Consider the following 23,997-nt stretch of genomic DNA (forward strand, 5'->3'; position numbering starts at 1 on the left):
GATTTCATTGCTTATCTGATTATTAATTTACAAAATTCTGTAAATATTTTCTGGATTTGGTAGCTGCACACATTTGTGTATATAGTTAAAGGATTCTCTGTAATATTATATATTCTAATTTCTCTATATTGTATTATGCAGATTCAACATATTCTAGAGTTGTTTATGTGTGAATAGAGTGACTTGGTATTATGGGTTGTTCAAGACCATGAAGAAGCTTTACTCAATCAAGTAAAACCTCTTATTTAACTTAATTGTATTGTCGTTATTGTACTATATGTACTGTAGCATCAATACTGATACATTTATATAATGTAGCTTTCTTGCATATTCATACATTATCATGTGTAAAATTAGCATACTTATACATGTACTGTACATCTTCACAGTAGACACACCCACAGACATAACCACCCAACAAATTGAAGGAGGGTTCAGTCTCCCCCCGAGGCTTGGAATGGCGAGCCTATATGTTTTGGTAGACCACGTTGTAGATGGGATAAAAAACCCTGGCTGAGTTGGCTCATAGCTACCTCAAGGGGATGCAGGTCAGTGGAGTTCAGAGCAGCGCTCCCTGTAGGGCTGCCGTACATATCTCAGGTGGCCTGGAAACCCCCTGTCTGGGTGAGACTGTCAGGGGCCTGCAGCGCAGTCCCAGTGGAATATGTATTGAGGGCAACAGATTTTTATTTTTGGAATGGCCACGGAGACTGTTGCCCGCTCCCCCAGGCAGGGTGCAGTTCATTTCAAGATGAGACTGGCCCTGTGACACTTCGAACTTGGATTAGCAGGAAGCAAGCAGTTTACCCCCCCAACTAGCACTTACAAAGGTAAACACAATGCATTTCACCATCTGTTCATGGACAGAATCATGTTACTGTACTGTATTGGGTTCATGACCAAGAGACAGGGTACAGGCCTACAGCTAAGAATTAAGATTAGTAGTTAAAACTCTACATTGCATGCATATGTTTTTGCAATGTTTGAATGGACAGAATTCCAGTATTAAAGTACATTCATTTCAACCACACCCTTCCGTCTGAATCTTTTCTTATTTAACATAATCGTCCATTAAATGTAATGAATGGACGGAAGGTGCATGAAGAATGTAATTCCACCAAAGGCTTCCTAAGCATTACCATAAATATTATAACTTATATTTGTAAACACATTTCTTAGTTGTGTTGTTTGGTTGCTTTCTATATGTATTTAAAAAACAATTGTCCTTTTTTGTAGCATTACCAATAAAGGTATTCATCTTCTACATGAACTGGTAAGTATAACATAATGTGGATACTGTGGCCTTTACAGAGTTATGTCTACCACCGTTTACTTGTGGTTAGTTCATGTGTCTTACAGTGAAGCCTAATTTGAGGTTGTTAAACAGTGCAAGCTATTATTATTTATTGGAAAGCTAATCATATCTTCCCTCTTTTGAACTGGAGTGTTGGATGTGTCCCAGATATCTTACCCCATAACCTTAAAAGGGTGACCTTGTTCCTGTGCCAAGTACTGGGTTGAATGTTTGTCTCAGTAGTGTAGGTTTTGCCACTTTTACAACAAGGCCTACTTTCTAATAGGGATAAAGAAAATTGAACAACTTACTTACTTTTGATAAAATGTGTAACATAAGCAGTATTTTTGAGGAGCATCTATATATATTGGTTCTTTCACCTTTTAGTTTTAATAATAAACACATATCTAAACATTTATTTATTATTAGGTATTACATTTAATCAGTTAAGGCAGTGATAAATCACAGACCACCAAAATCATTATAAAGATGTTATCATAGAAAAGTATATTATTTTATAACTTTAAACTGTGCATTGGCGTAGTAGTGGCTGATTAAACAGGGGTTCATTTCCATCAGTGAAACTGATTCACTGCCTCAAAGACAGCTCTTAACTGCAGGGAGCAGGTGGCTGGCTCATGATAGGTTGTCTTTCCCCTACCACCCTCTAAAATTAGGCCATGGGTAAATTGCACAGTCTAAAGAGGTATCCAGACATCCATTAGGTGGATGTTTGAGAAACAAAACAAAACGTATCCACTCCCATTATAATGAGCTCAACAGGCTTTTGAAGAACATTGTACTGTTACATGATATTGTAAATGTCAACAGTAAATCAAATCAATTATAGAAGTTAGACCAAAGAACACATACCTATATTATTAGAATGTGGAACAAATGTGTACTGGTGATTCTGAATCCATGAAGCTAAAAGACCAATTTAAGAATAAAGAAATGTTGGTGAGTACTTTATCCAACCGAATCTAGTAAGAAACTCTAAATTACCATGATCATTTTCAATGTGGTAATTATATGTCAAGGTTGTTTCATAAACACTTATTTATTAACATTTATTAATTTTATACAATACACTTATTAACAATTATTAACAATTTAGTCCCATAGGGTATCATTTGACTGAATATCTCCCATTCTATGTCAACCAATAGCATGTTATATGTTGTATATTTTATATTGTTCAGGCTTTAGATAGTCATTTAGCACCTTTAGGACACCATTATGATCACTGTCCAAACTCTGTTGATGAGCCTTTTGTCATTCAATGCCATATCTTTCTAAACCTGTCCAAGTTACAGTTTTTATTGAGTTGTTAGCTAGGGTTAAATAAAGACTCAAAGCAGCTGTGGATTTTAGTACCTGTAAGCATGCTGGTGACTCTGGACAGTCACCTTTTCAGAATTGTACCTCAAGTGGAATCATTGCAGAACCATTGATAAACAAGGCAAGTCGACGAATTGATTTTATTTATATTGTGTTGCTTGGACACAGTACATCAAGAAAACAAATTATTCACAGGACAACAATGAGTAATATTGTCTTATAGAAAAAAAGAATGTCTTATTGAAACAGAAGGATACAAACAGTTTTGTAGAACTTTATGAAGGGTATACTAGGTAGGCAGTGTATTTTCAAATGGAGAAATAAATGAATCAAGACAGCCTTGTTTCAAAGAGGATCTTGTAAGGGTTTGTCGAAGGCATGTTTGAAATGCAAAGAATGTATGTCAACAAGATGGTAAGTGGTCACCATAGTCATCAAAACTTATCTTTCCTTAAAAATCCTCATGGCACTGTCCACCTGAAAAAAAGAGGCAATGTCAGTGATTCAATTCATACAATGTTAGGACAAAATTATGTGTTTACTTGTACTCAACCCCGCTTCAACATCATACTGTGACCATGCAGTACTGGGTGGTCCATGTAACAATTGTTTAAATATAATACTGGCAGTGAAATGTACCTTCGCCTTATGTCTACTGTTTTTTCTACAGGGGTTGGAAAGCTGATGGAGGTCAGACACTACAATGGATTACAGCCAGACCTTCTCTCTGAGCAATACCCACCACCCCTGTTACCCAAACCAAGCAAAGACAATGCCCGGCTACAAAAGCTGAAAAAGAAGAGTGCCAAAAAAAAGTCTGGCCCCTCGCAGACACCTATACCCTTTCGCTCCTGCTTATCTCCCGTGAATGAAGCAAGCACTGATCTTGAGCACAGTGACCAGTCAACCCCACCCAGGACACCTGAGTCCTCCTACTATGGAGAACATTTTACTTTTCCCATCAGACCATTATATCAGCATTCAGCATCTCCCTACCCACAACCCCAAAGTAGCCCACAAGGCCACACAGGGTTCTTTCCCCCACAATCTTACACCTCTCAAGTCAGGACTGAGCATCAGGTGGCTCCACTCTATGAATGCTCATCGTTTTGGTTTGAGGATGCCACCCCAGTCATGATGCCCCCACCTCCACCTGTGCAAACTCAGGTGATGCTATCACCAGCTCTTGCCCCAGGTCTAGTTAACCCTTTAGCTCCAGCCCCAGCTCCACCCCCACCCCTAGCTCAAGCTCTTCCCCCAGCAACAGCTCAAGATTTAACTCCAGCCCCAGCCCTAGTTCTGACTTCATCTTCAGCCTCAGTTTTAGCTCTAGCCCCAGTTTTAGCTCCAGCCCAAGTCCAGGTCTTAGCTCCAACCTCAGTCCCAGCTTTACCTCCAGCCTCAGTTTTAGCTCCATCTCCAGCCCTGGCACCAGTTTTATCTGCAGCCTCTGTCTCAGCTTTAGCTCCAGTCCCACTTTTAGCTCCAGTCCCACTTTTATCTCCAGCCCCAGTTTCAGCTCCAGCCCCAGTTTTTGTTTCAGCTTTAGCGCCACCTCAAAGACCTACAGTTCCAGTGACTCTCAACAGCTCTGATTCATCAAGAGTGAATTCCTATGCATTAGCCTCCACTGTATGTCCTCCAGGATCACCCCAAGTGCCACAGTCTGCTCCAGCTTCCCCAAAGATATCAACTCACAGTTTGACTCTTTTTCCAGCAGCCCCCAGTGGCCAGGCCTTGGCACCTGCTCTGGTTCCAGTCCCACCTCCTGGTCCAGCACTAGTATCAGTTTTAGCCCCTCAGGCACAACCTCTTATTTCCACTGAGAAGCTGACACCCTGGAAGCTAAAGGAGATGGCTACAAGCCAAACATCAACTTTTGCAGCAAGGCGAAGTAAAAGCAATTCCATGGCTAGCCTACTGCCATCACAGATGGACAGCTCACAATTGTCAATATTGGAAGGTGTTACAGGAATTAAGCCTGAAGTCCAACAGACAAGGATTTATACATCCAAAGCAACTTTTTATGAAATTTCAAAGCCCTTTGTTAATGACACGATGGGAATAAACGCATCATACCAAGGAGCATCTTTATCCTCTCTACACAGAGCCAATACTGTATCCGATGTGAAAAATGAAGCATTGTCTTCATGTAAGATGTCTGTGGCAAAGACCTTAGCTGGTCGACCAAAGACATCGTCATGTCTTCCATCAAGAGGAACAACACCTGTTTTTGAGATCTCAAAACCCAACCCGCTCTTATTTGCAGCAAGTCCTGTTTTTTCCTCTTCTCGGGATGTGCATGCTGCTGTTATTAAAGAGTCATATACGTTTAAATCACCTGTGCCTTTTACAAGTACAATCAAAACTCCCTCAGCAGCAGAATGTCTACTAAAACCAATTGGACTGAACAATACTGCCTCAAACAAACTCTCTAATGATTTAGTAAGTGATAACAGCAATTCAACTCACAACAGTTTTAAAACAACTGGCTTAGGAGCAGCTGTTGCTGATTTATCTCCAAATGCAATTCCAGTATCCAACACTGCAGTAAATGAGATGGCAGTTCCAAGACCACTGCTGACAGAATCACCAATGCTAAAAGTTCAAATTGATGAAAGTTCCAGATTTGAAACCTCTCAATCGGGGTATGATTTTCCAATGACATCAACATTTCCCAAAGGTATACCAAAGACATATTCAAGTGGGGACACACCAATAACAGCACAGGTACCACTCAGCCCAAATCCTCTGTCTCCCAGATATCAAACACCAAACTCACCTGTACTTGAGGCACGGAAATCCCTAACATCATTGTTAGGATCTCAAATACCTCCATCATCTCCGATGACATCCCCAAAACCAAGACCAAGGTCAACATATTATGGACTTACCCCATCTGAATATGTTGCTTATGGTGGGATTCGCACCAACTCTGCTTACTATGGTCCCAAGGGCCCCAATGTCAATGAATTGGCATCATCCAAATTAAATTCTAATGGATTAACTGGATCTCCTATTGCTATATCGGAAGTATCCATAAAAGAATGTAATTCTACTAAAGCTGTCATTGCACAACAAACAGCCTCATTGGTACAATATTCTGATGCTCAGGTTCTGCAAACACTTTCAGCTGCAAGAGGCTTCTCAGATATTCCAACAGACCAGCCAAAAACCTTCAGAACAGACATATCTGAAGAAATCCAATCAGAAGATGTTAACATGGACACAAGAAAACAACAGTTTTCATTGGCCTTTGGGCCACAAACTATGCAACCTGAAGTGTCCACACCTAAAGCCTCGTATTCTGAGGCTCCAATACCAATACCTAAAGCAGGTGAGGTGCAAACAATAAGTGCAGAATTATTTCCAGTGGAGTTTTATACAAATGAAACTCCTTCAGTCTTCATTGATAGTAATGCTGTGACAAGATACTCATTTCCTTTCAATAATATGGAAATGCATTTTGCAAATGCTGAAATTGAGAAAATGCCAAATGTCCCAAATATCACTTATGAAAACGAAAACACAGAGATGGTTCCTACATTTATTAGACCTCAAACCAAAAGTATTATAAATTCCTCTGTAACAAGGCTGAATTTAACAAATCACCCACAACCAAGTACAAGGTTAGACCCAGCTGGTACTCAAAGTCCAATCAATGTAAATCCTGTAGGAGCTAGTCATTCAACACAGCAAGTCATCGATGCTCTACCCACCACAGGAACCACCCGCTCCAACAACCTTACAACTGGAACGTTAATTACCAGTAATGCTCATATAGATGAATTACCAGTAATGCTCAGATCAGATGCTAGGCTTACCTCTGAAACCCTTGTACAAAGCAAGCAAACTGTAGAATCAATACTGCCTTGTAAAATTACTAATGAAGCCAAACATGATATCAAAAATGCAGTTGAAACCAAGATACCACAAAATTCTGTAGAACCGACATTTCTCAACAAATCTACTGGTAAAACCAAATTATGCCACAATCCTATGGTTCGCTCTGGACTTTTAAATGAACCTAGCATAGAAAATGTTGTAGGACAGTTAATCCCAGAAAACTTTTTGTCCAGGACACCTAACATACAATCAAATATTTTCAACAAGCCTATCTCAGAAACGTTGATGATTAGCAGACCCACTACAGAGTCAGCTCTACCTAAAAAGCCAAAAATAAAATACAAGAAGCCAGTCATAGAAACTTCATTGCCCAGTAAACTAAGTATGGAAGCACAACCCAGCACATTCAGCACAATGTCAACTGTAAACGAAGTACCACCTCAGATGGCTGTAGAAGCCATATTACCTTCAAAATCTTCAACTCAAACCATAAAGCCCTGTTATCTACCATTTGCAGAAACAAAACATTGCAGCATACCTAGCCCAGAAACTTCATGCAATATTTCCAGCAAGGCCACTATGGACAACAGTTTGTCCAGAAAACCTAGCATACAAAACAATCTCAACAGCACATCAACCACAGGATTCAATGTATCTAACAAACCCTTACCAGATATAAAAGTGCATGAGACGCCTACAACAAAACAATACAGCAAGCCCGTTATAGACAATGATCTACCCATCAAGGCTATAATAGGATCAAATCTCCATAAAACATATACCATTCAAACAGAATTACAGAGCAAGCCTATTGAATGTTTAGTAGGACCACAGCCTGACATAGTGACATCTGAAAGTCATCTGCCCAGCACACCAATCACTGGAGAAAATCTTCCAAACAAACATATCATAAGAAATGTAATAACCAGCAAACCTATGACAGAAACCAAACTCTCCAACAAACCCAGCACAGAAACTCAGTTTGTGCAGATTAGAAAGTCTCACACAGAAATGACAAGGGCCAGTAAACCTGCTTTAGACACACTGCTGTCAACTAATAGTCTTTCCATGGAACATATTGTTCCAATCAGCCCTCTAACAAACTCAACCATGGGAAGCCAGCAACCAACAAAGCTGGCCATTGAAGTAAAGCCCTCCACCATGTTCACCCCTGAAACAAGATCCTTCTCACACTCAACAATTGAAGGTAAACAACTTCCAAAACCTCTAGTATTGAAGGAAGCTTCCCCAAAACCCATCTCCAAGCATAAAATGACTAACAAGCCTACTGTAAATTTAAGAAATGTAACCAATCCTACAATTGATACAGAAGATTACCCTTTTCCCGAATGTAAACAAACTAACAAGAATAATGTAAATGCACAGCCTTTAATACAGACCTCTTCAGATTTAGAGGCCCCCTTAAATCTTACTTCAGAAACTAAACCTGTTTCAAAATTGAATATTGGAACCAAAGACCCTATGAAGCCTGTTCCCGAGCCTGCCCCAACTAACCAACCTGCTATAAAGGATCAACCCTCCGCAAAGCAGATGGAGAAAAATTCCTCCTTAAGCCCTGTCGTAGAAACCAAACTTACAAAATCTCTTATAGAAACCAAAGACTCAATAAAATCTTCTTCTGAGTCCATCCTAACTAACAAGCCTACCATAAACATGCAACCTGCTATAGAGTCTGCCATTGAAAGTATATCCTCCTCAAACCCTGCAATAGCCACTGTGATGAAACCATCCATATCTAAAGCCGCTGTGATTGACTCTATCACTCCTGCCTCTTTGCCTCAGGCCTCAGTCTCAGTAAAAGGGCCATCCACAAACAGAGGAATGTCTCCGCCATCTCTGTCAAAGGCTGGACTGGCAGACAAGGAAGTTACGGAACCACTTGCTACAGCTTCCCCGGGGAAATCAACACAAGAGACGGACTCTACGAAGTTCCCGACATCAACAGCATCTTCAACTGTTGACAAAAAGAAGATTGCGGAAATATCCAAGGCAGTACTTAAACCCAAGGGCCTGAAGGCCAAACTCAGTGGATGGACACGACTTAAAAAACACATGGTTGTTGAACCAGATGAACCCCAGTTTCCAGAACCCCCAGAATCTGTGAAGGACTCCAGTGGCTGCGAAAATAACACTGACAAGAGAAAACCGGACAATAAATCCAAAGGTCAGCCTAAAGCACAGGAGGTAGTCAAGGAAAATATGGAACTAAGGGCATTGAAGATGTGGGACGCTATGCTATTTCAGATGTTCTCCACTAAGGAGAACATCATGAAGCAGATAAAGTCAAATAAGAATGATTCAAAAAATATTACGTCAAAAGACAACCAGATAGAAGTCCCATCTTTTGTCAGTCGGTTGCCAATTCTTCTATACAGCCCACGGTTTGATGCTAGGAAGCTGAAGGAGGCTGCTGAAAAGCCTCTCACCAAAATTGCATCTGTGTTTGAGATGGGTCTGATTGGTCGTAAAAATCAGGATGAGGAACCTAAGGACTTTAATAGAACTGCCAAAGGGTTTGGCACTTTAAAACAGACAACTGCTGATGCCTGAACTGAGTTACAGTTTAACACACTTCAATTGATAAATGATATATTATGTTTATGTTTTCACTCCAAAAAGAACCTTAATCTTATTATGTCAATTACTTAGTCATACACATCACAGGATCTATCAGTTGTCACACAAGTAGGAGTGTAACTTCGAAGAGTGTTTATCAATATGTAGCAATATGCAATGTTGAAAAGCTAAAGCATTGGCTTTTACACAAGTTATCCATATGAAAAGCTCAAGCGGAGATTTTTGATGCATGCAGATCGTTTTTGATGTTGGGTTTTGTGTTTCTAGCATGAATCAGGAAAAAAATATATTTTTTTAAGCATTGATTATTGTAATTGTAGAGTAGACTCTTAAGTATGCCTATGGTACAAAATGTGATCTTGTTTGTACATTCCTGGATCAAGACGGCAGAAGGGAGAATGACGAGTGTAGCTGTGAAATAACTATATCTGACGAGTTGGTATGTGGACATAGAAAGAGACGGTTAAAGACATGTTATCGATTCCCTTCGTGATGAAGAAAAGGTGAAGTAGAAATAACAGATAATGGATCCTTTATAACTTGTTCAATGAATGAGGTGGGACATGGATTGCTCTATGAGTACAGAACGCAGTTGTACCGAATGGATAAGAAAGTAGAATTTAGGAAGGGTATGGTCACTTTTTCACATTGAACTGTAGATTCATTGTGATGTTCTCATTGGTATAATGTTAGGGAGATGTAAAGAAATACACATGGACACAAGAGTGAGTCCAAGATGATGATTGTTGTGTTGCAATGGTTATTGTAAGCATGTTTTGTTCAGCCAAGTGTTTGTTTTCTCTCTCTGCTAAACGTTTGGAATGAAAGCTAATTGTGAAAATTAATTTTGTAACTTTTGTTTTAGCCAGCTGCTATCGGATGTTTGTTTCATAACAGTCACTGAAAAGTGGATAAAACGCCATGAAAACCCCATTAGCCAACCATTTTTGTGTATTTTATTGAATCAGTTTTTATTTATTAGATAGTACTGTATATATAGTTTATAGACATGTACAGTATAGAGTAGCTGTGCATAATGTCTTTTGAGATGTCTATATAAAGCTAAATGATAAGCAATAGTCTCAACATTGTTGTTTTGACCGCCAAGTGCCTTAACACTTAACCAGTCAATTGCTTACCAGCACCACGGTCAAGGACAAGTTCCGTCTACGAAACTGAAACAACACGCCCAGATCACATGCTGTGATCCGAAGGAAATCGAGGTATGCAATGAATACAGTATAATGTAACTGTAGACTGCTCGAACAAAGTTATAAATACAGTTGTCTGAGAGAGGAGGAATCGTTTTATACAAATAATTTGTTCATTCAGTCATGTTTTAATTCACTTCATTTTGATGATTAGTGACTTACTTGATTTTCAATTTCAGTATTCGTCATAGTCCTCAGTCACTGGGATTTTTTCGTACTTTCCATGTCCTGTTACCACATATTTGTATCTTTTACCAGAGGCCCCCTGAAAATAAATTTGTGAGTAAATACATTTGACAGATCTTTAAATAATATTTAAACCATGGCCAGATAACTGAAAACAAATAATATTGCAATACTGCATTATTGTCAGTTTTACAATGTACCTAAACATTACTTGAAACATACCCTCTCGCCTCTCCCAGAGGATGATGTGTCTCCTAAATTCTCCCACAGATTCTTCTTGTTTAGCACATCACCTGGCTTTATTTCCTGTAAAAATAAAAGCAAACACTTGAATCAAGCTGACACACTATATTAAAGTGTATACCATGACTGTTTATCTGGTACATAAAGTATAGGTGCAATGTGGCAGTGGTTGGAGTTAAGAGTACTTTTCCACAAGGGGGCATACTTTCTTTCAATTTGATTAACCTGTGTGGAAAGTTACATTTACATTTAGTCATTTAGCAGACACTCTTATCCAGAGCGACTTACAGTAAATACAGGGATATACCCCCGAGGCAAGTAGGGTGAAGTGCCTTGCCCAAGGACACAACGTCATTTGGCACGGCCAGGAATCGAACTGGCAATCTTCAAATTACTATTCTGATTCCCTAACCGCTCAGCCACCTGACTCCCGTTGATGTGTAAAGTGTTTTCATTACACAATTTGTTTTAATTGACTTTTATAGAGTGCATTACTAATGAGTCACAGGTTTGTATGAAGCCATTCACACTAAAACTTAGAGAGGAATATAAAGGTATGAAAAAGAGAGAAAATAGAGAGGTACCTCGCGTAAGGAAAGGGTAAGAAGGATACCAGACATGTAGACAGTTGAAGAGAAAACTGAGAGGTAAGAGAAAATATCTGTGCAGAAGGAGGACCATCCTAAAAGCCTAAAAGTTGTCATGGAGAGTAGTTGTGCATTACTTTTTAAATTATTCTTCAACAGAATGAATAAAAAAATACATTGATGATTCAAAGCTTGATCGAAATATACAGGGGACACATTCATGAATATCTCTTGACATACAGTTGGGAGTCATTGTTTACTTACTGCTGGTTTGGAGGAGGAGTTTTTGCAGGAACCATCAGAGCTCCCTCTCACCCATTGGGTGATGAGGTTAGCCACACCGACTTTTATACCCTCTGGGTCCTGGGACAGTGATGAATAATCCTTTGTCACCGATGAGACAAAATGACAGGCCTCAAAATTATTCATTGTTGTCAATTTCCATTGATTATATGCTCACTAGAGTTTTTCTCAAGTTGCAACATTTGATTATTGAACGATTTGTAAAGATGTGAATGAAAGGCCTTACCTTGGATGGTGTGCCTTTAGTGGAGCATTGGCCCCAGGCATCTCCAGCTTCAAACAGGTTCTTCTTGGCTGCAACAGGCTCAGTGGGACTTGGAAGGTCCATCAAAGCCTGTTTGGCTGGCTTGGCTTCCTTTGTGGAAATCTAGTGAGGTTAAGGATTGAAGGCTCAGTTGATTACATCATGCAAGGCTCTGGGAAACCTGGGGAAATCATTTTAGGATGTTGAGATATTCAGTCTATTTAGACCAGGGTTTTTTTTCACTGTATGTATGTCCTGTCTAGATTTTATGGTAATGGTATATGTGCCATTGAACAATAAGGAGGATTTCACATCCCAGAAACATCTGCTCTGAGCTCATCACCTGGCAGCACAGCACACCTCCCTACAGGAAGAACAAGCCCTGTCCACTGGCTTGGAACAAATACAGGTGAGCACAGCCTGCGGTGCCCAGAAATTCACATTGTGTGAAACACCTTTGATCATGTCTCAAATTGTATGGGCACAATGTCACCTTACGTGAGTCTATAAGAGAGCAACATGACCTTACAGGACGAGTGACTGGGGCAGGTGTGCTCAAAGGCTGACTTTTTGTTAATGTATTGGGTGATACTATCCTATAAATAATAATGAATAAATACATATTAGCCTTTTTATCTTTAAACCGAAGCAACTGCATAGAGATAGGGGTGTAGCATTACCTCAATGGCTTGAGTGTACTGCTCCAGCCTGTTGTCGATCTTAGAAACAGCCACGGGTGGCAGAGTCTTCCTAAGGCTGTTACTGTTTAAACAAAGGAATGTTTTAGGAAATGGGTTTTTAATCCTACTGAATTTTGTATTGTTTGTGTGTGGTCTATATGATGGCCACTTACAGTATTCATTTAAAAGTTTATCAAGTGCTTTCTAAATACTAATTCCATTTTGTCATTCAAAGTCTCTTTCAGCCACTGAGACAGAGATATATGCTTTGTATAGGAATGTGTTCGAGTTAATATTATGATTTTATCATCTCTGTCAGGAGAGCCAGGGTAGGTAGTATGTGTTCAATCAGGTTCACAGTGTGTGATCCTCCAGCAAACTGTTGGTGTAAACATTCCCCATGACTGTGCCCAATGCAAAAACATACCTAATGATTATTTTGAGGCTTTAAATCACCTATCCAAACCATTTTATTGCTGGCAATGCAAAAGGCTGCAACCCCAAATTAAAGTCTTCAGCACTCTTCAGACACTGCATGTCTGGTTTAAAGTTTTTTCAACTGTTTTGTTTTTCATCCCTCAATGTCTCAAATCAATTTTTGTACATAGCACAGCAAGCTTACTGGTTAGTGTCAATATTGTGCGACTGCAGACAATAAGGAGCCTAGCAGCTCCAAAAAAAAAACATGGATGCCACATCTGGTTTAACTTACAGCAGTCCGACTGTAAATCACCTACTGACAACGAGGGATGCAATACAAAAAGAGAGACCGTAGCAGCTGTCAAGTCCAATACTATTCTATCTCACTGTCATGCATTTTCATGGTGTTCAGGATCCACTTACAGTGATCCTTCCTTCTGCTCAATTAGTACCCACTTGCACTCTTGGGTTTAATTTACATTTACGTTTAGTCATTTAGCAGACGCTCTTATCCAGAGCGACTTACAGTACGTACAGGGACATTCCCCCGAGGCAAGTAGGGTGAAGTGCCTCGCCCAAGGACACAACGTCAGTTGGCATGACCGGGAATCGAACTGGCAACCTTCGGATTACTAGCCCGATTCCCTCACCGCTCAGCCACCTGACTCCTTAATGTGTGTTGAGGATGAGAACCAGGGTATTCTCACCTTTGGATCCTTCGGTGGCCATATAGCCTTTCTTAAACTAAGGCATATAGTCATGCAGTACTGACTCACCTTTTCTTCAGAGAGCGGTTTAGAGACTCTGTCCTTTCATTAATCTAAGGGGTGGAAAAAAAGAACATTGGATTGGCATCAAAGCATTTTCTTTGTGTTGCAGGCGTGTTGCACTTGAGATTGTGAACATTCTGTAGTGGTAACTACATTACATTATGCTGAAACATTTCAATTGATGGAAGAATAACAAAATATCTTTGAAAGGGGCAATCCGGGACTCAAAAAAGCAGGACAACAAATAGCAAGCATGCACAAGATGTCCAGTAATCACATTTACATCTCTGACCCCTGATCAACCTCATCCACTTACCGTGCATGTATTCTCTGCTATTACTCTCTCCTCCATTTCATTCTGTGTAGGTACACACACAGCACAGGAAAGCACATTGGCAAAAGGCAAGACAGACAGTGCAGTTTACAGTACAGCAAAGAACCATTCTGCAAGTCATGCCTTCAGACACTGCAGTTAATTTAACATAGAATGTTACTTTAGAATGGTTCTAGAGCGAAGCACTCATATGCTCAGCAAGGGGCATCGGATACCCAGTTTCGACAATTGCATCAATTCGAGCGACTTACACTGAGGAAGCAATGCTGGTGACATGCATTTCACACATAGCACACACAAAATACAGCTAGATTATGTCAACACAGGAAGTCAGATTAACCTTTCTCAACTCTTTCAGAAAGACAGCTCAAGGATGTTAAATTGTGGCGATCTGGTGAGGCAGATTGGAGGAGTACAATGGGAGGTTTGTAATGTGCTTGCAGTATTGTGTTGGATGCAGTCAATGTAAAACCAGAAGAAATGTTCTAACTTGAAATCCCAGAGCCAATCACAGTCATCACAGCCTTCAACCAACACATATAACATAAGACTTACTGGATAAAACTGAATGAGGAGTTTCTATTGGATTGGCATGAAGCATGAAAAAGACAATGCATTTACAGAGAACATGAATGGATGATGCATGTACAGTACTAATGAAAAGCTAAATGCCAAAGTAGCGTTTGAGATTACTTGCATGTGTTTGACATGACTGTAGAAGTTACAGTATAGTGTGTAGTCTTCAGGAGTACCTTGAAGGTAGGACTCATTGGAATAAAGGGGCTAAGAGGATCTTCCCCCTCATTGCTGGAGACGCTGAGATTCTTCAACCTCCTCTCTGTGGCTGCCACCCTCCTCCTTTCAATCTCCTCACGCATCTTCTGTCTCTCCTCCTGCCAAAAGAGTTATTACTTACAACTAGCTGTACTGCAGCATAGGCTACCTTCACATGGAAACGAATTTCGAAATATTGTACACTCACAAATTGTAAGCGGTAGAACATTACATGACAACATTTTCTTGTAATTGCACATTTTGTATGCTGTAAAGTGAAAAATCGGCATCTTCGACCTCACCTCTTCTTCCATCTGTCTGTGTTGCTTCTCTTGCTCCATCCTGCGCTCCTCCTCCTCCCTGAGCCTGCGTCTGTCTTCCCTCCTGCTGTTGAGCTCCTCCAGCTCCTGCTGCTCCAGGACCTGTCTCTGTTTCAGTTCCTCCAGCTCTTGGCTCTCTTTCTCTGCATGGCTGCGTTTGATTTTCTCCAGTCTCTGCTCGGCCTCCAAGGAGTCGTCTGCCACTTCCCCATCCACGTCCCCCTGATCCGCCAGGCTGGAGCTTCTTCTGTTGAGAGGAAGAAGTGGAAGGAGGAGATTGGAGGGGAGAGAAGAGAAGAGAGGAAAGGAGAGGACAGAGGAGGAGAGAACAGGGAAGAGGAGAAGTGCCGAGAACATTTTTATGAAGGAATGTTTCATTCATGTGGTAACCATTCATATGAATTCATATGAATGGAATTCGGTGATGGTAGATTTCAAGAACCCAGTTTACCTGAGTCTAGTGTAAGATGAAGAGTAGGATCTCCTTCTGTCAGCCATATCTCTCTCTTCTACTACCAACTATGTCAACTGAATGGATTTAAGCGTGCCTAACGAGAGGAAGTGAAGCTCTTGTCCAGGAAATTATGACATTAACTGATTTTGCCATGTCACTTTTGTTTCAATTTGTAGTAAGATCCAGAGAAGTGAGCCATGGAACTGAGATACATAAGATAGTACACATAAAAGTTGGAACTAGAGCTATTTACTACTTTTGGTTCTTACCTAGGGCTAAGTTTTCCTGCAACTAAATATGTTGTCCTCTCCACTCCATCTCCAGTAGTGTTCAAGTGTCTTGTGTCCTGCGGCATGAAGACTTTGGAGGTGTATGAAATCCTCACTTCTTTTTTCTTTTCTGTCGCCTAGGATTGAACATTGTAGTTTAGTGATGGTGAGTGATTTGTTGACATCTAGATCTGTAGGTAGTGACTTATCAGGTAGACTCACCTTGTCATCTGTGAACGTTTTTGAGACATCTTGTGTCTTTCTGTTAATGCTTCTCTCCCACTCTTCCTCATGTTCATTTGGTACTGAATCTGATTTCGGACTGGGTCTATAGTTTCCATTAAATTGGAGTCCCCGGTCATCCCTGGCTTCTTGCTCCTCTATGTGGCGCTGTTTGTGTTTTTCCAACCTCTGTGTCCAGTCACTAAAGCCTTCGTCCTCCTCAAGAGCCACTTGGCAACCAGACTTCAGCTCACTCTCACACCTGAGGAGAAATGGCACACACACATTGGCATTTGAAAACGTTTAGGACACACAAAGATGCATACTGTACTTAACCATCTAGTAGCTCTCAGATGAATCAGTTGTTGAAAACAAAGGAACATAGAATGCTATTTGGAATGGAAGTCCATTGTTTTACTCAACAATTTGGGTGGCAAAAGGCCACTGTGAAAACAATAAGGAGGCTACTGTCAGCAATCCGCATACAATGTTTGAACAATGGTAGGTTGAATGCAGCTTGTCTTTGGACAGGTCCCATAGCTTCTACGCTGAGGTCAGGGGAAGTGTGCCTCAACAACCAAGCACCTGCAGAATACAGCTTAGGCCTTCAGTAAGGTTTTATTTATTGAAGTGGAGAGGCCACCAGGGCAATGTCAGGGTCTTATCTAGATAGCAGGTGCAAGCTTAACTTTTGCCTTGGGCTTCATGGAAACGGATGTGGTAACCATGGAGACCTACATAATTGACCTAACACATCTAGACCGCTGTGCCTGACTTCCCGCCTGACTTAGTGAGCAACTCTAGCTTCCCCTTCCTCTATGTCCTATTTGTATAACTTCTTCATATGGATTACAACATGCATTACATTAAGTTACATTCTGTTCCATGACTGTGGACTAGCATTTAGTCTCTGAAATCGATCAGACTTTATCCCCCCACTAACTTCTGAGATGTATGTTTTTTGTAAACAAAACCAAAGGCTGCCCCTATCAAAACTGTTGTACAAGCAAACATTTTACGCTTCATGAACCAGAGTTTTACCCTCTGTAAACATTGCACTACTTTTCTGAACGTGACTCACTCACTTGTCCTTGTGCTCAAACTTGAAACAAGTTTGTGCAAGTCCCGTGCCCTTAGCAATAGCCCTATGGTTAGAATGGAGTGTGTGTATGTGGTACAACACTCCAGTGGCAGATGATAATGAATTTACCATGGTCATTACACTCTTTCCTACAATCAGCACCACTGGGCCTCCATCTGACTGAGGCTGTTCACATCATGTGATTAAAAGACTATACTTGTTTGTTTGTTTTTCAAACAAAGACATGTCTGTTTCATGACTATAAAATCATAGAACACCGCTAATACAAACCACAACTCTTGAACATAGCCAGAGGATAGACTAAAGACAAGATTGTTCTTTTAACCATTACTTTCCAATTTTACCTAATTTACCTAATCCTAATCTAGTAATTAACTGGACTAATAATCTTTTTTTATTTATTTTTTTACCAGTGGCTAGTGTTCCATTGTGAAAGTAATTTTAGATTGTAATATTGCATTGTTTTTCCTTTAGAAATAGTAGAGGTTGGCGTTGTATGAGGACATTCATCGGTAGTCAGTTGCCAGAGTGATGCCAGAGTTGTCAAGTCAATGATGCACAATGATGGAGTACAGGCAACGTAAGAACATCTTTGTTCATGTTGTACTCACAGTGCACCCTCTGTGTGGAGCCCATTGTCCAGTGCTGGCCCTGTGGGGCTGAAGGGGAGTCCCTGGCCTTGCTGCCTCTCTCTGGCTCTCCGTCGGCGCTCCCGCTCAATCTCCTCAGCGTCCTCCACACTCCTCTGGGCTGTCACCCTTTTGAAGACGTACATCAGACCGCATCAGAAACACAAACAAGCACAATGACTCTGCTCATGTTAATTGTAAAAATGTGTCAGATGCCTGTCCAATGAACACCAGTGAACAAGCTTGTTACTGTGGAGAGTGTTGACAAAGATGAGTAATATGATTAAAACGTATGATTGTGACAGAACAAAAGTTGTCTTTGTTTTTTCACTCAATATTTAACTAGTTTGAAATGAAACACATTTGACTGACACTAATTCTTTGAAAAAGGCAGGCAATGTTAATTTAATTAAAAATCTAAAAATCTAATTAACTTTATTTGTTTTTTGTCTCTTTTCTGTTTCTCATTATAGTGAGATACCTATCAATTTATGCAAAAAAATATTTTGGTAACATTTTACATGTGATATTAACTACCATGTAACAATACCATGGACTTTTTGTAGGTACTTAGGAATTGCTAAGTATGAGATGAAATGGTAGTAAGTGTGAATTTGCCGTTAATGTAGGTTGAAGTAGATTATGTGATTATTTTGAGTTAGTAAATTTATTTTGAGTTGATATTTTACTGTAAGCTTGTATTTCCTGTATACTGTAGGTCGGTTGACTCCCTCCCCTTTTATCTCCAACCCAGCCATAATATTAGCTATATTTGACAAGTAAAAGAGAGGGAAAGAGAGAAGTATACAAGAAAAAGGTGACAAGGTCAAAAGACAGTAGGAGGGAAGAAAAGAAGGATGAAGGGGAAGGAAGGTGGAGGGGAGGGACTCTGGAGAGGTGAGCGGTCAGGGCTGAGGAGAAGGATATGGGGTTGTGGGGTGAAAGGAGTGGGATGTCCTGATCTGAACTCTGAACATGGGATCCACACTCTCAGGATCTTTCATTTCCTCCTTTAGATTCCTTGAGAGACAATGCAATAACCGAAACTAGTTTGACAATCACTGCTACTACAACAAAATTGTAGCACATTTTAAGTTGGCATTTTTGAGTAATTTCATTTCAGGGGAAAGCCATTATAATAACATATAAAATATGAAATTGGACACAATTAAATACCATTGACCAAAGTGACTCCAAATAAATAGATCTTATTTGGAAAATAGTTTGCATTACACCACATGAAAGCTCTATGTTCTCCATTCCCATGGAACTGATTAGCCACAGAGAGCAAAACGCCTCCAAAAAGGGTTTATTGCTTGTTCTGTTGCCTCTCCTCATCAATGCAATGATGCAATAAAACTCAGTTTTCTCTAACTCTCTTTCTCTTAACCAATAAATGAACAGCAGATTTTTGCCAGCCAATTAAAAGTAATCTTTCATAGACAGTGTGAAAGTTTCATGATATTTATTTTATTAGAAATGACTCAATTAGATCAGAGAACGGAATGCAATTAATACATTATATTGTTTAGTACAAGACTTATATATGGAATTGGTGCATCAACCAAATCTTAGCAATAAACAATCCTTCATATAGACATGTTTTTGCCAATTTGGAGAAATAGGTTGCTTCAGGATTGGAGATTTGGTTTGTCTGAGCAGGAAAAGTCCTGCTACTAACAGAGGTGCCTCTCAGTCTCCAAACAATTGGGACAGAGGAATTAAAGACGTAAGATGACTAAACTCTTAATGCCCCCCGTACTAAGAACCCTTCTCTCCAAGCTGAGGATGGGGTCAACAGGCTATTGTTGCCAAAAAGACTTGAATCCATTACTGTTAGCATGGGAGATTGGCAATTACATTCCCTTGGCAACACTTCCTTGTTTGTTTGCAGTGTTTTGTTTTTTATTAGTCGGATCTTGATTATCCAAAGACTTTATGAATACAATCAGGTGTTCTGTTCTTCTCACAGAAACAGATGGCGGAGCATTACAGCATATTGAACTTGTTTGTTTCTTTGCAGACAATTTATAAAAATAAAAAAACATGATGGCATTCATAGGAGACAATGCACACAAATAATGTATGTATAGTATTAGGACAGCCTGGAAATGGGACCACCCCAACTCACTTTAGACGAGCCTCAAGCTGTGATCCATCATTTCCTCTCCTTTCCCTCAGAACAACAAACACGTACAATCTGTCTGACGTGTAATTTTTTACACTCATGAGAGATTGAGGAAAAGGAAGAGATCTGGGAGACAGATTGAGGAGTGGCAGTAGTGAAGAGTGCGAAGGGAACAAGTGGAGGGCGGGGAGGCGTTGGGGTCAGGATGAGGCACAGCCAGATGAGGTCATCACCATTAGGGAAGTTACGACCATAAAAGAAGCCATTGAACCCAGACCCTAGTGTCATTTCTGGTGATGTCATGAAGTGACGCACTGCAGATCTCTAACAACCAATTCGCCTTACATGCAACCATTGGCCTCAGGCATGAATAACAGACAAAGAAATCAATCATGTTGTTTGTGAGACAGCAAAACCTCAAGCACAGAAGATTTCATGTCAGCCCCGTTACATAGACTCTTAACCAAAGCCATTTAGCAAATACACATTTAGTGATAAAAGCCAATTGTTTTTGGTTGAAATACAGTAGATGGTAGATATATAAAAGTAATAGGAAAGGGTCAAGCGTTTTGGTGTCGTTGCAGGAAAAGCTAAGTAGTAGACTAAGAGAGTGGACTGGAGATAAAAGGACTATCTGATTGTTTTGTCATTACATGAGTGCTCTCCTTAACAATCATTGATTTAGATGAAACATTCATTCATACATCATAAATAAACTATTACTTTTTGATATAGCATGTTCTCATTACAGTTGGGCATACTCTAGTACACATATGTCTCATGTCGTGGCCCACTGATAACACATGACCCCAACAGATCACTGTGTGATCTAACCTCTCCTTGAAGGAACTAGCTCAAAGCACAATGGTTATGAGCTTGAGATTTACAGTAAACTTTCTGGATGATGTTAGCTTTGCACAGTCAAGCACTAGAGCAGAGCCAGCCGACGAGTGGTTTGGAGGAAAATCTATTTTTCCTCCCATTAAAATGAGCTAAGCCCATCCCAATGAAATACATACATATCATAAGTCCCTTTGCAGAGTTACTTTATTTTGCTAAGGAAGAGTCATAGTTGGCCAACAATTGCAGTGAATGGCTCCCTGAGAGTGAAATTGTTAAGTGGGTCATAGATGTCCTACTCCTCCAGTTAAGTCACTCAAGAGCAGGCAGGCCGGAGAGAGGGAATAGGAGGGGAGGGGTGGGGTGGACCATTGAGACAGAGGGCATGACTTAGAATGTATCTGTAATTTTTAATCTGACTTGCCCTCTACTGTAGCATTAAGATATCCTTTTGTCTCGCTGAAGAACACATACACACAAGTTCACCACACACATACATAAATAAAGATATAAAATGTACAACATTTAAAAGAAGACAAGTAAATGAACAAATTACTAAAAACTATTTGCATATGGCCTTCCAGTAATTAATGACTTGTACATATCATACATTTTTGGTGTTTCCATTATCTAACTTCCATCCATCAAACCATTCTATATGGGTTATATTATTTAGCTATTTCAATTTTAACTTTGAACTATATAAGTAACAAAGAGGAAAGCTGTAAGTGTTACATACAAAGATAATCTGCACCAAAACACGCTTAAATACCTTCTGTACAGGACTATAGACAAAAAAAAACATCTTATAGTACCAGAACAAATACGAGATGCCCTTACCTTAACAGGTTTTGCAAGCCTTGCTTGCTGGAGTTTCTCTTCAGGATGGAGTTGGACATGTTTTCTTAAATGCTTATGTCTTTGCCCAGATGACAATCACACTCCTCTATCTGACTAATACTCTAGTGTTGCTCTGTCTCAATGGTGATAGTGTTGCAGTGGTGAGGGATTTTCCAGGAAAGGGTCTCTGACTCGTGTGGAGTTTTCCTTTCCCCCTCTTTCTATTTTGCTCTGTCTTTCTATCTATGTCTCTCTCTCTCTCTCTGTATGTCTGTCTGTCTGTCTATCTCTTCTCACATAAACACAGGACTTCCTTTAGAACTCCTCTTTCCTCTTATGCTTGCTGGAAATGTAAAGACCTTGCCTCACTCTCTCGCACTCTATCTCTCTCTCAGTCTCTATGTGTCTCAAGTCAGTTAGGCTTAAGTCACCGCCCTGCGTCAACTATTCTCCTCCTCCCTTTCCCCTCCTCCTTCATTCCCGCATGTGGTTCTCATTGAATGCTTTTGAAAACCTGGCCATGCATCCCTCCCTCCCCCCTCCCCACTGTGAATCGGCAGGAGACCTCTAGGGTCATGTAACTTTCCCCTGGGGAAAAGAAAGATGATATTCAACACAATGCCTCTCTGATAAATATCCCACCACAACACACAAACACTTATTTAAAGAAAGCGTGAAAGCAAAAGAGGGTGAGACTCATACTGTGTTCCAAAAAGAATAATTGTCTTCATATTCAAAACACTGAGCGAAAGTAGAAACATGTCAAAACTTCAAAAACATCTGAGTTACAGTTCATAAAGATAACAGTCAGTTTAAAGGAATTCAATAGCCCCAAATAAATGGATTTGACATGCGAGAGATAAACTTCTTGTGCGCAAACATTCTGTGTTATTTATTTAGTCTCTTTGAAAAAATTGGACTGAATATTTTACATGTTGCATTTTTGTTCAGTGTAAATAGAGTTGGCCTGATAACGGCACACATTTTGGTTATTTGCACAATGTTTACACAACTGATGCACTGAAAAGGAACTGATAGATGACATTCACATGTGAATGTGTATTAATGATTCTAGTGCCAACCAATCGAAATTGTGGGACAGCAGACTATAATTAGCCACCTAACTTTAGCCTAATATTCAGATATCCTGTTGTATGACAGATCTTTTGAAATTAATAAATATATATGATTATATTAGCTCCACACCAGAAGCAAAAAACTGTAGTAAATTCATACATTCCATTATATTCAGGTGAATTTAAATCCTATAATCTATTATTTGATATCCACCCCCTCTATCCACACCTCACCAGACAACAACAACCACCTTGCCCTCATACAGTGGGTGGGCCTTTCTTTACTTTTCTTGGAAAAAAACGAGAGTTGGATTAGGAAGGCATAATCACACCCCACAAAGAAACTGAGAAGGGAGGCTAAATCGTGAGAGAACACAGCTCTGAACACAGAACTCTGGATGTTGAGAACAATGCAACTGACTGTCCACAGACAATGTGAGTTTGGTCATGGGTCTGAGGTATTGTTGGCATCAGGTAGCAACCTCCCCAGTTAGACGTGCATATTAATTTACTAATTGTTCCTGAGAGGCTGATGAATAAGAAATGGTCTTGTTTGGTTGGACCCATCTATGGTTATGACTGTGCTACGAGCAACAGATGTCAGAGGGGAAGATTTTGTTACCCCTCTGCATATGCCTTCCTAGGTCTTTCTCTTTTTCTCTGTTTGTTACTCTCTCATCTAACTGCCTTTCTGTTTCTCTTGTCTGTCGCTCCTTCATTTTTGTCTCTCATGATGGCCCTCTCTTTACGCAAGATGACAGTAAGACAACAACACAATGTATGAAGCTGTTTTGGTCTCATCATTGTGTAACAGTGGCTATCAATACATCTTGTTAACACAGGATGACAACAGCGATTCTTACCTAGTCTCTCTATTAGTTTATCCATATCAAAAGTTCTAAGAACCCCCTACACACACAACACCAAACACACACATACTCCCACATAAGCAGTCCACCCGTCTCTCCTCACCCTCTCACGGGACCCACAAACTCACAAACACTCCACCAAACGGTTACCAGGGCAACATGACAAAGCTCACTCACCAACAGATGCAGGCTAATTCTTTCATGATTACATGTAAGGCTGCTGTTGGACAAAGGAATCACTCAGTACCCAATGGGCATCCTTGTCTGGTGCCTCAACCCCCCACACCAAACCATTGGAGTTGCCAGGTCCCTTGTAAAGCAGGGTTCGGGGAAAAACAGAGTCAAAGCAGCAGCACATAGCATTGAGGCCACTAAAACTTGTGACTTGACGTTTACTGGTCAAGTCACAGTGCAATA

The 23,997-nt window shown here is 40.2% G+C and overlaps 2 protein-coding genes across 4 annotated transcripts; one reads left to right on the plus strand and one right to left on the minus strand.

The window, feature by feature from the left end:
• Positions 1–793: 793 nt before the first annotated feature.
• On the plus strand, positions 794–10,406 carry LOC136955384 (mucin-2). 2 transcript variants are annotated; one of them, XM_067249078.1, is made up of 3 exons: positions 794–830; positions 1,237–1,273; positions 3,306–10,406. In XM_067249078.1, the coding sequence occupies exon 3, from the start codon at positions 3,320–3,322 to the stop codon at positions 9,050–9,052; it is 5,733 nt and encodes a 1,910-aa protein (XP_067105179.1). In that variant the 5' UTR covers positions 794–830; positions 1,237–1,273; positions 3,306–3,319; the 3' UTR covers positions 9,053–10,406. The 2 variants fall into 2 exon arrangements, with proteins under 2 accessions (XP_067105179.1, XP_067105180.1); XM_067249079.1 differs by lacking the exons at positions 794–830; positions 1,237–1,273 and having other exon boundaries at positions 3,110–7,688; positions 8,285–8,554.
• On the minus strand, positions 2,768–22,044 carry LOC136955385 (caldesmon, smooth muscle-like). 2 transcript variants are annotated; one of them, XM_067249080.1, is made up of 14 exons: positions 21,636–22,044; positions 17,810–17,956; positions 16,097–16,358; positions 15,875–16,011; positions 15,134–15,398; positions 14,810–14,950; positions 14,040–14,081; positions 13,730–13,773; positions 12,534–12,615; positions 11,836–11,976; positions 11,571–11,690; positions 10,699–10,782; positions 10,453–10,555; positions 2,768–3,112 (listed from the first exon to the last, which is right to left on the minus strand). In XM_067249080.1, the coding sequence occupies exons 1-13, from the start codon at positions 21,692–21,694 to the stop codon at positions 10,466–10,468; spliced, it is 1,614 nt and encodes a 537-aa protein (XP_067105181.1). In that variant the 5' UTR covers positions 21,695–22,044; the 3' UTR covers positions 2,768–3,112; positions 10,453–10,465. The 2 variants fall into 2 exon arrangements, with proteins under 2 accessions (XP_067105181.1, XP_067105182.1); XM_067249081.1 differs by lacking the exon at positions 14,040–14,081.
• Between the last annotated feature and the right edge of the window lie 1,953 nt (positions 22,045–23,997).

This window comes from Osmerus mordax, chromosome 13 (genome assembly GCF_038355195.1).
Source record: "Osmerus mordax isolate fOsmMor3 chromosome 13, fOsmMor3.pri, whole genome shotgun sequence".
Taxonomy (NCBI): domain Eukaryota; kingdom Metazoa; phylum Chordata; class Actinopteri; order Osmeriformes; family Osmeridae; genus Osmerus; species Osmerus mordax.